The sequence below is a fragment of the Petromyzon marinus genome, chromosome 85, assembly GCF_048934315.1.
Source record: "Petromyzon marinus isolate PM22_M1 ecotype Great Lakes invasive population chromosome 85, UKy_Petmar_22M1.pri1.0, whole genome shotgun sequence".
In the NCBI taxonomy this organism is placed as follows: Eukaryota; Metazoa; Chordata; class Hyperoartia; order Petromyzontiformes; family Petromyzontidae; genus Petromyzon; species Petromyzon marinus.
The window spans coordinates 471,371-486,683 of NC_133750.1; the positions used below are offsets into that span (position 1 = coordinate 471,371).

At 51.8% G+C, this 15,313-nt stretch overlaps 1 protein-coding gene across 6 annotated transcripts in view; it reads left to right on the forward strand.

Annotated features, from left to right (window-relative positions):
- Window positions 1-320: 320 nt before the first annotated feature.
- Window positions 321-15,313, forward strand: part of LOC116957749 (uncharacterized) — a 29,671-nt gene continuing 14,678 nt past the window's right edge. Inside the window, exons 1-2 of one of the 6 annotated variants that reach the window (XM_076057825.1) lie at window positions 321-402; window positions 4,863-4,914. Coding sequence is in view for 2 of the 6 variants with exons in the window: in XM_032980088.2 (XP_032835979.2) it covers window positions 2,288-4,959 (2,672 nt within the window). In the remaining 4 variants the exon portion in view is untranslated. Of the gene's footprint in view, window positions 403-2,245; window positions 4,960-5,616; window positions 15,069-15,313 lie in introns of those variants that run through there. The other 5 variants (XM_076057826.1, XM_032980086.2, XM_032980088.2 and 2 more) reach the window with 5 other exon arrangements.

Consider the following 15,313-nt stretch of genomic DNA (forward strand, 5'->3'; position numbering starts at 1 on the left):
TACCACGATGTCACTCACGGTAGTCAAGTAGAGGCAGTATGGTAGCTTTTATCAATTCCAAACGGAACATTGGGGGGGGGGGGGGGGGAAGCAGTGCTTGTGTCGATACAGAAAACCAATTTTTATTTTTGTCCTTTTACCGATATAATCAATGTGATCTTCAAAATTCAGTTTTGAATCAAGGATGACCCCCTCACCCCCCACTCCCCCACCCCTCCGATCCCCCCACCCCCCCCTACTCCCCCCAACTTCCCCCCCCCCCCACTCTACACCCCCCCTCCTGCTCCCCACTCCCCCCCACCCCTCACTCTGAGCGCGTCTCTCGCCAATGACGTCACACGACGACCCCTGAACCAGGAAGTGGGGAGTCGGGGAGTCGACTCCGTGCGTCTCTGAGCAGAGGTGCGGCGTTTACATCGCGGTGGTGGTGGTGGTGGTTGTTGTTGTGGTGGTGGTGGTGGTTGTTGTGATGGTGGTTGTTGTGATGGTTGTGGTTGTTGTGGTGGTTGTTGTTGTGGTGGTTGTTGTTGTGGTGGTTGTTGTGATGGTTGTGGTGGTTGTGGTGGTTGTTGTGATGGTTGTGGTGGTGGTTGTTGTTGTGGTGGTTGTTGTGGTGGTTGTTGTTGTGGTGGTTGTTGTGGTGGTTGTTGTGATGGTTGTTGTTGTGGTGGTTGTTGTGGTGGTTGTTGTTGTGGTTGTTGTGGTGGTTGTTGTTGTGGTGGTTGTGGTGGTGGTTGTTGTGGTGGTTGTTGTGGTCGTGGTGGTTGTGGTGGTGGTTGTTGTTGTGGTGGTTGTTGTTGTGGTGGTTGTTGTTGTGGTGGTTGTGGTGGTTGTTGTTGTGGTTGTTGTTGTGGTGGTTGTTGTTGTGGTGGTGGTGGTTGTTGTGGTTGTTGTGGTGGTTGTTGTGGTGGTGGTTGTGATGGTTGTGGTGGTTGTTGTGGTGGTGGTTGTTGTTGTGGTGGTTGTTGTGGTGGTGGTTGTTGTTGTGGTGGTTGTTGTTGTGGTGGTTGTTGTTGTGGTGGTTGTTGTTGTGGTGGTTGTTGTTGTGGTGGTGGTGGTTGTTGTGGTGGTTGTTGTTGTTGTGGTGGTTGTTGTGGTGGTGGTTGTGATGGTTGTGGTGGTTGTTGTGGTGGTGGTTGTTGTTGTGGTGGTTGTTGTGGTGGTTGTGGTGGTTGTTGTGGTGGTGGTTGTGGTTGTTGTTGTGGTGGTTGTTGTTGTGGTGGTTGTTGTGGTGGTGGTTGTTGTTGTGGTGGTTGTTGTTGTGGTTGTTGTTGTGGTGGTTGTTGTGGTGGTTGTTGTTGTGGTGGTTGTTGTTGTGGTGGTGGTTGTGGTGGTGGTTGTTGTGGTGGTTGTTGTGGTCGTGGTTGTTGTGGTGGTTGTTGTGGTCGTGGTGGTTGTGGTGGTGGTTGTTATTGTGGTGGTTGTTGTGGTGGTGGTTGTTGTTGTGGTGGTTGTTGTTGTGGTGGTTGTTGTTGTGGTGGTTGTTGTTGTGGTGGTTGTGGTGGTTGTTGTTGTGGTGGTTGTTGTTGTGGTGGTGGTGGTTGTTGTGGTTGTTGTGGTGGTTGTTGTGGTGGTGGTTGTGATGGTTGTGGTGGTTGTTGTGGTGGTGGTTGTTGTTGTGGTGGTTGTTGTGGTGGTGGTTGTTGTTGTGGTGGTTGTTATTGTGGTGGTTGTTGTTGTGGTGGTGGTTGTTGTGGTGGTTGTTGTGGTGGTTGTTGTTGTTGTGGTGGTTGTTGTGGTGGTGGTTGTGATGGTTGTGGTGGTTGTTGTGGTGGTGGTTGTTGTTGTGGTGGTTGTTGTGGTGGTGGTTGTTGTGGTGGTTGTTGTTGTGGTGGTTGTTGTTGTGGTGGTTGTGGTGGTTGTTGTTGTGGTGGTTATTGTTGTGGTGGTTGTTGTGGTGGTTGTTGTTGTGGTGGTTGTGGTGGTTGTTGTTGTGGTGGTTGTTGTTGTGGTGGTTGTTGTTGTGGTGGTGGTGGTGGTGGTTGTTGTGGTGGTTGTTGTTGTTGTTGTGGTGGTTGTTGTGGTGGTTGTTGTGGTGGTGGTTGTGATGGTTGTGGTGGTTGTTGTGGTGGTGGTTGTTGTTGTGGTGGTTGTTGTGGTGGTGGTTGTTGTTGTGGTGGTTGTTGTTGTGGTGGTTGTGGTGGTTGTTGTGGTGGTTGTTGTGGTGGTTGTTGTGGTGGTTGTTTTGGTGGTTGTTTTGGTGGTTGTTTTGGTGGTTGTTGTTGTGGTTGTTATGGCGGTGGTTGACGTGGTGGTTGTTGTTGTGGTGGTTGTTCTGATAGTTGTGATGGTTGTGGTGGTGGTTGTTGTTGTGGTGGTTGTTGTGGCGGTGGTTGTGATGGTTGTGGTGGTTGTTGTTGTGGTGGTTGTTCTGATAGTTGTAATGGTTGTGGTGGTGGTTGTTGTTGTGGCGGTGGTTGTGATGGTTGTGGTGGTTGTTGTTGTGGTGGTTGTTCTGATAGTTGTGATGGTTGTGGTGGTTGTTGTTGTGGTGGTTGTTGTGGTGGTTGTTGTTGTTGTGGTGGTTGTTGTTGTGGTGGTTGTGGTGGTTGTTGTGGCGGTGGTTGTTGTGGTGGTTGTTGTGATGGTTGTGGTGGTGGTTGTTGTTGTGGTGGTTGTTGTGATGGTTGTGGTGGTGGTTGTGATGGTTGTTGTGATGGTTGTTGTGGCGGTTGTTGTGATGGTTGTGGTGGTTGTTGTGATGGTTGTTGTGGTGCTGGTTGTTGTGGTGCTGGTTGTTGTGGCGGTGGTTGACGTGGTGGTCGTTGTTGTGGTTCTGATAGTTGTGATGGTTTTGGTGGTGGTGGTGGTTGTTGTGGTGGTTGTTGTGATGGTGGTGGTGGTTGTTGTTGTGGCGGTGGTTGTTGTGGCGGTGGTTGACGTGGTGGTTGTTGTTGTGGTGGTGGTTGACGTGGTGGTTGTTGTTGTGGTTGTTGTGATGGTTGTTGTGGCGGTGGTTGTTGTGGTGGTTGTTGTGATGGTTGTTGTGATGGTTGTTGTGGTGGTTGTTCTGATAGTTGTGATGGTTGTGGTTGTTGTTGTGGTGGTTGTTGTGATGGTTGTTGTTGTGGTGGTTGTTGTGGCGGTGGTTGTTGTGGTGGTTGTTGTGGTGCTGGTTGTTGTGGCGGTGGTTGACGTGGTGGTGGTTGACGTGGTGGTTGTTGTGATGGTTGTGGTGGTTGTTGTTGTGGTGGTTGTTGTTGTGGTGGTTGTGGTGGTTGTTGTTGTGGTTGTTGTGGCGGTGGTTGACGTGGTGGTTGTTGTTGTGGTGGTTGTTCTGATAGTTGTGATGGTTGTGGTGGTAGTTGTTGTTGTGGTGGTTGTTGTGATGGTTGTGGTGGTTGTTGTTGTGGTGGTGGTTGTTGTGGTGGTTGTTGTGGCGGTGGTTGTGATGGTTGTGGTGGTTGTTGTTGTGGTGGTTGTTCTGATAGTTGTGATGGTTGTGGTGGTTGTTGTTGTGGTGGTTGTTGTTGTTGTGGTGGTTGTTCTGGCGGTGGTTGTTGTGGTGGTTGTTGTGATGGTTGTGGTGGTGGTTGTTGTTGTGGTGGTTGTTGTGATGGTTGTGGTGGTGGTTGTGATGGTTGTTGTGATGGTTGTTGTGGTGGTTGTGATGGTTGTGGTGGTTGTTGTGATGGTTGTTGTGATGGTTGTTGTGGTGCTGGTTGTTGTGGCGGTGGTTGACGTGGTGGTCGTTGTTGTGGTGGTTCTGATAGTTGTGATGGTTTTGGTGGTGGTGGTGGTTGTTGTGGTGGTGGTTGTTGTGATGGTGGTGGTGGTTGTTGTGGCGGTGGTTGACGTGGTGGTTGTTGTTGTGGTGGTGGTTGACGTGGTGGTTGTTGTTGTTGTGGTTGTTGTGATGGTTGTTGTGGCGGTGGTTGTTGTGGTGGTTGTTGTGATGGTTGTTGTGATGGTTGTTGTGGTGGTTGTTCTGATAGTTGTGATGGTTGTGGTGGTTGTTGTTGTGGTGGTTGTTGTGATGGTTGTTGTTGTGGTGGTTGTTGTGGCGGTGGTTGTTGTGGTGGTTGTTGTGATGGTTGTGGTGGTGGTTGTTGTTGTGGTGGTTGTTGTGATGGTTGTGGTGGTGGTTGTGATGGTTGTTGTGATGGTTGTTGTGGTGGTTGTTCTGATAGTTGTGATGGTTGTGGTGGTTGTTGTTGTGGTGGTTGTTGTGATGGTTGTTGTTGTGGTGGTTGTTGTGGCGGTGGTTGTTGTGGTGGTTGTTGTGGTGCTGGTTGTTGTGGCGGTGGTTGATGTGGTGGTGGTTGACGTGGTGGTTGTTGTGATGGTTGTGGTGGTTGTTGTTGTGATGGTTGTGGTGGTTGTTGTTGTGGTGGTTGTTGTGGCGGTGGTTGTTGTGGCGGTGGTTGTTGTGGTGCTGGTTGTTGTGGTGGTGGTTGACGTGGTGGTTGTTGTGGTGGTTGTTCTGATAGTTGTGATGGTTGTTGTGGTGGTTGTTGTGGTGGTTGTTGTTGTGGTGGTTGTTGTGATGGTTGTTGTGGCGGTGGTTGTTGTGGTGCTGGTTGTCGTGGCGGTGGTTGACGTGGTGGTTGTTGTTGTGGTGGTTGTTGTGATGGTTGTTGTGGTGCTGGTTGTTGTGGCGGTGGTTGACGTGGTGGTTGTTGTTGTGGTGGTTGTTCTGATAGTTGTGATGGTTGTGGTGGTGGTTGTTGTTGTGGTGGTTGTTGTGATGGTTGTTGTTGTGGTGGTTGTTCTGATAGTTGTTGTGGTGGTTGTGATGGTTGTGGTGGTGGTGGTGGTGTACTGTGTGTGTATAATGTGTTTAATTTGTCAGTTGAGGGTTGGCTGCCTGTTGGTCAACCACGTTATGTATGCTGATGATCTGGTGATTGCTGCTCACTCAGAGGAGGAGTTAGAGGTGCTGCTGCTGCTTGGCCTGGAGCATGCTACTAAGAGGTGGGGCCTTTCCATCAGCCCCTCCAAAACCAAGCACCTGCCTGGGTATTTGTAGTGTATTGTGTATGTAATATTTGTCTATATCTGCTGGATGTACTGTGTGTGAGTGTATTTTGTGTATATATTGCATGTAATGTGTATATATCTGCTGGGTGTACCGTGTGAGTGTGTAATGTGTGTATGTTGTTTGTCAGAGCCTACATTATTTATGTCTTTTTCGACCGCATAGTTTGAGAAGCCTTGCATGGCTGTAACGGAGGAATCTCCACCTGGTTACAAATACAAGGGAAAGCTGATCGGTGCCCGGGTGCGGTCGAGAGATGGCTCCCTATTGGTCAAACATATTTTGTATGCTGATGATCTGGTGATTTATGCTCACTCAGAGAAGGAGTTGGAGGTGCCGCTGCTTGACCTGGAGCATGCTACAAAGGGGTGGGGCCTTTCCATCAGCCCCTCCAAAACTAAACACCCCCTCAACTCCCCATTGGTGATGGGGCAATTGTGGAGAGATTGGAGAGGTTTTCATACATGAGTAGTATGCTAATGACCAGCTCTGGTTTCATCTTCTTTGTTTTTTTCGGTAAAGTCACATAGAATGAGAATAAAATAATAAATTAAGAAAATAAAATAACAATAAAATTCTCACGACGTTTCAGCCACAATACAAGTGGCCTTCAGGTGAAAGGAACAGACCTGTCGTCCCGACAGGTCTGTTCCTTTCACCTGAAGAATGAAGCTCTGTCGTCCCGACAGGTCTGTTCCTTTCATCTGAAGAAGGCCACTTGTGTTGTGGCCGAAACGTCGTGAGAATTGTATTGTGTTATTTTATTAATTTATTAATTTATTCTCATTCTACGTGACTTTACCAAAAAAAAGCAAAGAAGATGAATCCTTGCAGTCACGAAAGCTTTAAATCGAAATTCAGCTCTGGTTTGACAGCAGAGGTTTTACTGAATCAGTCAAGCAGCATATTTTCATCGGCTGTGTAATGCTGCTGTCTGGAAGCTACCTGGTCTTTCGCTCCACACAAAGCTTCAGGTTTTCTCAGCCAGGGTCATGCCCTCCCTTCTGTATGCTTGCTAAACATGGACCCCCCCCTAATAGAACATCTCTATCGGTTATAAACATTTAGGCTGGCCTGCCTATAATCCATCCTGGGTTTAACCAGGCTGGATTGTGTGAGAAGCTAAAAATACTTGAAAGATCTGGACAAAGTCCCATCAGTGAGCTCATCCGGCAGACAAGGCTGCTTTGGCTTGTCATGTAGCTTGTATGCCCAGTAACTGCATGTCAAAGCAGCTTTTGTTTGGTTGGATAAACGAGGCGAAACGGGCACGAAACAGGCTGGAGAAGAGATGGACTGATGCAGTACAGGATGATGTGGACCTGAGTGGGCTTTCCGAAGACTGGTACCAGCGGTGTCAAGATCGGCCTTCATGGAGGAGGCTTGTGAAGGACTCTGCTGGGCAGTTGGAGGCAGTCGCCCTCCAACAACAACGGAGGTCATAGGAGCAATGATCAGAAAAATGAGCGGAGCGTCGGGCGGCTAAAATGCAGCAAGTTGGCACTGTAGGGGGCACAGCTGATGCATATGCCAGTTATCTCAGCCAATCCATGGCACCTGGGTCTGTCCCGTGGCCTCTCATCGAGCTTTTGACACTGTGGCCTCAAAGTTCACCTGGCCTGGCACAGGCGCCGTTGTGATGTCACCACCACTTAGTGGTGAATGGCAGTTGTTTTTGTTGGTGCATTGTGTGTACTGATTTGGATTCTGTATATTGTGTGCATTGTGTATGTATATTTCCTAGGTGTACTGCGTATGAATGTGTAATGTGTGTATATTGTGTGCAATGTTTATGTTTGGGTGTACTGCATGTGAGTATGTATATCTGCTGGGTGTACTACTTATAAGTGTATAATGTCTGTATATTGTGTGCAAAATAATGTCATTAGTAATTTAAGAATCGTAAAATCATACTTATAGCATCTCTAATGCACATCACTCTCTGGTCACACTGTTCATCAAATTGATTTTAAGTTCTCCTTTGAAGTGGTTGAACTCAAGGTTTATGTTCTTGAGATTATAGGGTTGATAATTCCATGCGACGGCTCGCCTTCTGAAAAGCACGGTCGCCACGCATCTTTAGGCAGGGTTCATATAACGGGATCATTACGAGCAGCAGATCTCAGGTGTTATCATTTCCGATCATTGGCGATAGTCGTGCATAACTCCGACAAATAACGAGGTGCCATGCCATGTAGGCACTTGTATACAAGTGCCCACATGGCATGGCTATGGGAGGTGCCCAGCCAGATCACATGTGTTTATACATTCAGCTTCAGTCCATTGGATGCCATTCAGCAACTGACAATGATAATACATTGTTCAAGAGAAATGGCTGATGCTGCTATGACATCGGGCTCATAATGGGTGTAAAGCTGAGTATAATCTGCAAATATGTGTAGATTAATCCCATGTTAGTCTACCAATTCCAATAACTCGGAGGTATAGATGATGAAAAGTATAGGGCATACAGCAGACCCTTGCGGCACTTAACAAGTGACATGCACGTCCGATTAGCATAGTTGGCTACGTACGGTGCAAAAGAAGTTCAGCATGCATACATGAACAGTTGATGATAAATGGCCATTGTGGTACACTTTAAGTTCTACCCATTACATATGAAACAAACAAGGAAAGTGAGTTCCACAAATACCGAATCTTTGCTCAAGATGCTTCAGCAGTAAAACAATATACACACATTACACACACACACTGGGTGTACTGCTTGTGAGTGTGTAATGTGTGTATTATTTTCATACTAGCAGGAACCAGCGGACCTTCGGCTAGGATTTGGGTAGTCCCCGATTTACGAAGGGGGTCTGTCCCGAAGACACGCACATACACTGACATTCATATGTGCACACAAAAATAAAGATTCCCCATATAGCCTGAACAGACTGTTTGGGCAAGTGCTGTTAGCAAGCAGCACATCTGAAGGCCAAAACGGCACAAGAGGAGGTGAGTGGCCAGCACCACACCAGCCCGCCTTTGTCTCCCCAGTGGTGTTGTTTACACACTGCAACAGATAGGCATTTGAGGTGAAGCAGACCTAGGTACTGGGATAATCGTCACAACTGTTAAGGCACACAAAAGACAGGTCCCCGATACAGCCTTAACAGACGGTTGGGGCAAGTGCTGTTAGCGAGCACTTATGAAGGCCAGCACACGAGGGTGGGTGGCCAGCTCTATGGCCGACCGCCTTTGTCTCCCTAGTGGCGATATTTATACACTGCACTAGGTACTAATTTTAAGCTAAGTCGACCTCGGGGACGCCCAGGAGCGGTTTCGATAATCGTCACTGGAGTTGGGCGTGAGGGGGAATCGAACTCGGGTCGCCGAATTAGTAGCACAGTGTAGCAGTAACTGCTACACTACTGCTCGTGACACACAAACATGCACAAAACATATAGACGCGCATTTACAGACATTCTCAACAGACACTCGCAGCGTTGATGTGAGGACTCATTACAGCTGGCGGAGGATCGCTCCGCCAAAGCAAATAGTTGGGTGGTTCGTTTCACCAGTGCGAAGTAGGCATTTGCAAGCAGTTCTTTTTTCACCAAATTTAGTTATCTCCGTGTTGTCGTTGGGCTCTTGTCCAATTAGTTTTGTCGACTTACGATCAATTCGACCAATCAACGGGCCTCACAAACAGAACCTCATAATAAAGGTTTTTGGGTTAGATCGCGTGTGGTGGGGGCTCCCCCGGGGGGGAGTTTCAGCCCAGGGGCAGGGTTGCCCCGGGCCGTGACACTTTAGTTGACCCCGTAGACACGTTATCCGGAATGTCCACACGGGGCACCAGGTGGGGGGACTAGTGGCTGATCACGTGTCTGGGGAGAGCTCTTGAGAAGGATCGAGAGGGAACGAGAATACTCGAGAAGCCAGGTGGGGCCGTGGGCGGAGCGGCCCCGACTGTAGGGGGATATAAGGCGGGTCCCTGAGAGGGACCGGGGTCGCTGCATTCTACAAGCTGAAAGCTTAACATCTACAAGCTGGAAGCTCAACATCTGCAAGCGGGAAGCTCTACGTCTCAAGCTGAAACTCTTCGTCCTATGAGGCAACCACGTGGTCGGAGACCGGAGTGAGGGTTCGACCCTTCGTAGCAGTAACTCTGGATAGTGTAGTTAGCTGGGTGGTCACCACTCTAGGCTGTATCTGGTAAAGGGACAGTTGCCCCTTTGTGTTACGGTGTTACAATAAATGTGTTGCCTCTAAAAGGAACGACGTCTGCGACTCAGTTGGACTCACTACAACTGGTGTCGGAAGTGGCCAGCATGCTAGTTATTCAACTAGCTGTAGACTATGCAGACCGGGTACCTGGACATTGGACGACGAGGACTTTGTGCAGCTTGCAGCTCCAAAGGATGCGGGGGAAGACGCCGCCAGTGGAGCCGGGCGCCATCCAAGCGCCCGATGCTTTCCCATCGGCGGTGGCGACCCTTGGGGAGGCGCACGAGCGCCTCGCGGAGCTCCTCCACCCGGCGACTTTGCTCCTTGCGGAGTTTAGCCTCGCGGGCTCGCCGGCGACGGAAGGAGTAGCAATACCGCTTGTGGGTGGCGACTCCGCCACCGTTCCACGACGGGCAGGAAACTAGGTGGCGCAGCCCACGCGATCATCCGCCAGTTTATCGCCGGCGCGGAGCGCACAGCCCGCCAAAATTGAAGGCACGCGCCACCGGCGCCGAGGGACAGCTCGGCTCTCCGATGTCGGCTTCCCTTTGATAAGACTTCAAGGCTCCAAATGGCGACTGGGTGGCCTTTAAGCGGCGCTACCTGCTGCCCTTGATGAAGGCGCCCTTGCAGCGTTTCTCGCCATCCAGCCGCTGGAGAGATCCACCCTTACGCAGGCCTTCGACCAGCTGGTATCCATCTACGAGCCTCCGGCGGACGCACACCACAAAGTCACCAAGTGCGTCCGAGCCCAGCAACTTTTGCATCGGGACAGGGCACTGGCGACTTGCGCCGTGACCTAGACGGAGCTGGGGCCACCGAATGAAGCGGGGCCCCTTATGGAAGGCGCGTCGACTCGGAGTGGTGGCGACCAGGGTGATGGTGGCACGCGGCGGACGGACAAGCGGGGGCGGTCGAGGTCGTCTTCTCGTTCCAGAGGTGGCTGTGTTACCTGCTACCAGTGCGGCTTGTCGGGCCACGTGGCTTCGGGCTGCCGCTTCCCACGTCGGCGTCTTCCGGCATCACCACCATCCTGATCTTCCTTACACCCTGAAGCATGTTGCGATGCACTCGACACTCGACCCCTGGCCTCACTTCACCCATCTAGGCAATTTGGTTCGCGGCCTGATCGCGCGTCGGAACGGGAAAGTCCTACGCGTAATCACGAGGTGCGTCAGCTCCGACCGGGTCAGTGGTCGGAGCTGGCCCATCGAGTAGTGGCTGCAACCGGGGGTTTGTCTATGGTGCTTGGGTCTTTCAAGGGTGCGGAATTAAGGATGCTGATCTACACGGGTGAATCGGCAACTATCATTACGGTCCTGATCTTTAACATTCTGCCCCCTAAGTGTTGGGTTCTCGACCTTGTCGATGCGCCGTGTGTCGCTGCTGATGGCGGCTCATTGGGTATCATCGATTGGATCACGGCCGAGGTATGCATCGCCGATGTTAGCTTGTTGGGACAACTATGGTATAACGGCGCAGCCCCCCGTCCCGTTAGGAAGCGGCCAAGCAACAGGCTATTGAGAAAAATACTCGACCACCACAAGCAGGTATTTGTTCCCTCGAGCGGTAGTGGGAAACGGTATGTCCAGAGCAACAATTTCATTGACGCGCGATGCCTGAATCGATTGCAATGGGGGTCGGCAGGGTTTCGACGGTGGCTTCCGCCGAGCGCACTGCACGCACCCTTTGAGCAAATCGTCCACATCCGCGGACATGGCCGGCCAATAGAAATCCCGTTTGAGCATAGCCAGCGTCTTCTGCACGCCTAGGTGCAATAGACCCTCGTGCACTGCCCAAACAGCCTTGCCTCGCAGGGCAGTGGGGACAACTATCATACAACGGCGCAGCCCCCCGTCCCAATGCATGAGTAAGCTGCCCCGCAGAACCACCAAGGCGACGCCCCATCGATCATCGCCCCCATCAGCTTCCCTCACACGACGCCGCAATTTGAGTAGCGAAGCATCTTCCGCCTGAAGGTGTCCCCCATTCCACGTAATCCAGACCGAGGACCCCGTCTCGTGCGCCTGGACCGGCGCCCGTGCCGCCTGTCGTGGCATCGGCAGATGGCACGAGAGGAGTGGGCGAGGCCATATCGGTCAGTTAACATTTCCAGGAACCCGAAAAATATGCAGAACCTCCGGTCGTTGTCAATCACGACAGGGCATCGGCGTTCGTATGGCGAGAACCCCTGCGGTACGTAACGTGGAACGAGAAGTCCTGCAGGATCTCTAACCAGCGTGATAATTGGCCTGACGGCTGATCCACACGCAGTGCATATTGGAGCGCTGAATGATCGGAGCGCACCTCAAATCGTCTGCCGTACAAGTAGGGGCGATATTGCTGCACAAAAACCACAATGGCTCGCAATTCATGGCGCGTAACGCAATAACGTCGTTCGGCCGTAGACAGCACCGTTCTGCCGTACGCAACAACTCTCTCCACCCCGTCAACAACCTGCGACAAGACGGCACCAATACCGGTATTGCTAGCGTTCGTATCGAGGCAGAACGGCAATGAAAAATCCGGATAACGCAGGGGAGGGGCGTTCACCAAACCATTGCGGATGGCACGAAATGCTGCCTCCTCCTCCTCCTCCTCCCCCCAATGAAACTTATGACCGTCAGCCGTTAACGCACGGAGAGGTTTAGCAATTGACGCGAACCCAGCAACAAAACGGCGATAGCCAATGAAACTGCGCTCCTCAGTCACCGAGGTGGGGGTCGGCCAAGTTCGAACGCACGCAGTCTTCTCCGGGTCGGTCGCAATACCCGATTCGTTAACAATGTGGCCAAGATACCGAACCGATTTCTGGAGAAGGTGACATTTCTGAGGTTTAAGTTTAAGGTTAGCCGCACACATTTTGAGAAAGAGCACGCAAGCGGAGCAAATGGTCTTCCAAAGTGCGGCTGAAGACGATTACATCGTCGAGATATATCAAACATGAGTCCCATTGGAGACCCGTCAGGACAAGTTCCATCAAACGTTGGAACGTAGGCCCACGGAATGGAGCACCATAGGAAGCCGGTTAAATTTGAACAATCACTGGGACATCGTCAAGCGGCAACTGCCAGAACCCGGATAGGAGATACAGGGTGGAGAAGAAACGTGCCACCGCCAAAGCGTCGAGCGAATCATCCATGCAAGGCAAGGGATATGCATCCGCAACAGAGACCTTATTAAGTTTCCTAAAATCGACCCAAAATCGCGAGCTCCCGTCGTGCTTCTTCAGAAGCACAATTGGAGCTCCCCAGGGACTAGTGGATGGTGAGATGATGTCTGCGACCAACATCTCATCAACCGCCAGCTGAACATGTTCCTTCTCCGCCGGGCTCAGCCTGGAGGGATTCTACCGGATAGGGGCCGCGTTGCCCGTATCAATGTGGTAACTCAGAAGCGACGTGCATCCAATATCAAATTTACCCTTGCCAAAAATATCCGAAAACTCATGCAAGAACATCCGCGGCTTCCCTATCTGGTCCGCGGACAAGGTACCACTTTAAGTGCACAGTTTGTCAATCCAACTTTCATCGACATCACGGGATTGTCGCGTGTGAGGCTCAGCATCCACATTCCCGATGACGCCCCCTTCCGGACGTGCCGGCGATGCATGAGCCAACACCTTATCCTCCTGGATGACCATGGTGTCCAACCCAGCATTAAGAACCTGAATAAAAGCCTCCTGGTCATTAGACACTGTCGTTTGAGCCGCCACCAAAGTCAGTCCGCAACTGACCTTGTTGGAAGGACCCAAAGCAATTCCATTCTCCGTAGCTCCCAAATCGAGCGGCTTCCTCAAGCGGAGGGGAACTAACATCTGCGCGCCAGGAGGAATCCTCACCGTTCGACGCGCGAGCACCTGCACCGTAGCGTTGGCCATACACAATCGTGTGGGGGAAGGCAAAAATGCGATACGACGGCCGGATGTCAATTCCAAACAGCCACGGTCAATGCGGATTTTCAAGAGCATCCTGCCCAGGAAATCGGTTCCAAATAAGCATGGAACAGCCAGGGACGTGGAGACAAGAATGTGCCCCGACAATTTTACGTCAGCGATGCGCACCTCGGCCGTTATCCGACCGATAATACCCAATGAGCCGCCCTTAGCGGCGAAACACGGTGCATCAACAGGGTCTAGAACCTGACACTTGGGGGGCAAAATATTGTAAATCAACTCCGAGATGATAGTTGCTGACGCACCTGTGTCAACTAGCATCCTAATTTCCACACCCTCAATAAACCCAAGCACGGCAGATGAACCCGCGGCCGCAGCTACCACTCGATGGGCCAGCTCCGACCACTGTTCTGGTCGGAGCTGCCGGACCTCATGATTACGCATAGGACTCCTCCGTACCGACGCACGACCGGGACGCGAACCAAAGCGCCTAGATGGGTGAGATGAGGCCAGGGGTCGAGCGTGGAGTGCGTCGCGACTCGCCTTAGAGTGCAGGGGAGCGTAGGATGGCGGTGATGCTGGGAAACCCCGTCGTGGTACGCGGCAGCCCGATGACACGTGCCCCAACAGGCCGCAATTGTAGCAAGTGACACGGCCGCCTCTGGAACGAGACGACAATCTTGGCCTCCACTGCTCGTCCGTCCGTCGCGCGCCACCGCCACCCCGCTCGCCACCACCCCAAGTCGACGCGCATGCTGACAGGGGCTCCTCTCTATCCAGCGGCGCCGGCTCCGTGCGGGACACGGCACATGTCACCAGCGCCCTGTCCCGTTGTAGAAGTTTCTGGGCTTGGATACGCTTAGAGACTTAAAGAGACGAGACGTCACAATCTTCAGCTGGAAGGATGGTGTGAAGGGTTTTCGCAAGCAATCTCTCGAGGACCAACGCGTCGATTCCATCGTCCATTTTAGGCTTTCGCCAGCGCCAAAGCGTGCTGCGGAAGGCGAGGGCTGACTCGTTCTTCCCCTTCCGTCACATGGCGATTTTGTGGCGCGTGTTCGCTGGAGGCTCGTAAATAGATGCCATCTGTATTCTTGGTTCTTTCAGTACAGTCACGTAGAAGGGAAACAATAAAATAATAAAAATATAAAATAATAAACTCTCACGATGTTTCGACTGCAACACAAGCAATCATCATCAGGTGTAAAAAACAGCAAGAAAATTTGAAAAAAGTGGCGGTGTTTTTCACACCTGATGATGATTGCTTGTGTTGCAGTCGAAATGTCGTGAGAATTTTATTGTTTTATATTTTTATTATTTTATTGTTTCCCTTCTACGTGGTGACTTTACCGAAAGAACCAAGAATATGAATCCCTTTTTAACACGTAGGCTTTCGCCCTGCAGTCACGAAAGCTTTAAATCAAAAGATGCCATCTGGTCGAAAGCCTGCGTGAGGGTGGATATTTCCGGCGGCAGGATGGCGAGAAATGCTGCAAGGGCGTCGTCGCCGAGGGCAGCAGGCAACGCCCGCAGCGCCTCCGTCTCCGTCCATCCCGCCAGTCGCCACTGGTAGCCGCGAACTCCTTAATGAAGGGAAGCCGATGTCGGAGAGCCGGGATGTCCATCGGCGCCGATGTCGGAGAGCCGGGATGTCCATCGGCGCCGACGGCGCGCCTTCAATTTTGGCGGGCTGTGCGCTCCGGGCCAGCGACAAAATTGCGGCCAAAAGCGCGGGCTGTGCCACCGAGTTTCCAGCCCTGTTGCGAAATGGCGGATGGGTCGCCGTCCACGAGCAGCGTCGCCACTCCGTCCTTCACCGGCGAGACCGATGGGGTGATATCCGTGAGGAGCGAGGCCGCAGCGTGGAGGAGCTCTGCGAGGCGACCGTGCGCCTCCCGGAGGGACGCCTCCGCCGACGGCGAAGCATCGAGTGGCCGGCTGGCGTCCTGCTCCGCTGGCAGCGTCTCCACCGCATCCTCCGAAGCTGTAGGCGGCACGAGGTTCTCGCTGTCCGACGTCCTGGTACGTGATCTGCGACGTGTAGACATAGTCTACTGCTAGCTGAATATACTAATGTTCTTTGGAGGCAACACGTTTATTGAAAGATCAACACGTTAACACGAAGGGGTAACTGCCCCTTCACCAGATACAGCCTAGGGTGATGACCACCTAGCTAACTACACTATACGTAGGAGTTACAGCTACGAAGGGTCGGGCCCTCACTCGGGTCCCCGACCACGTATTGATGCCTTGTAGGACGTAGAGCT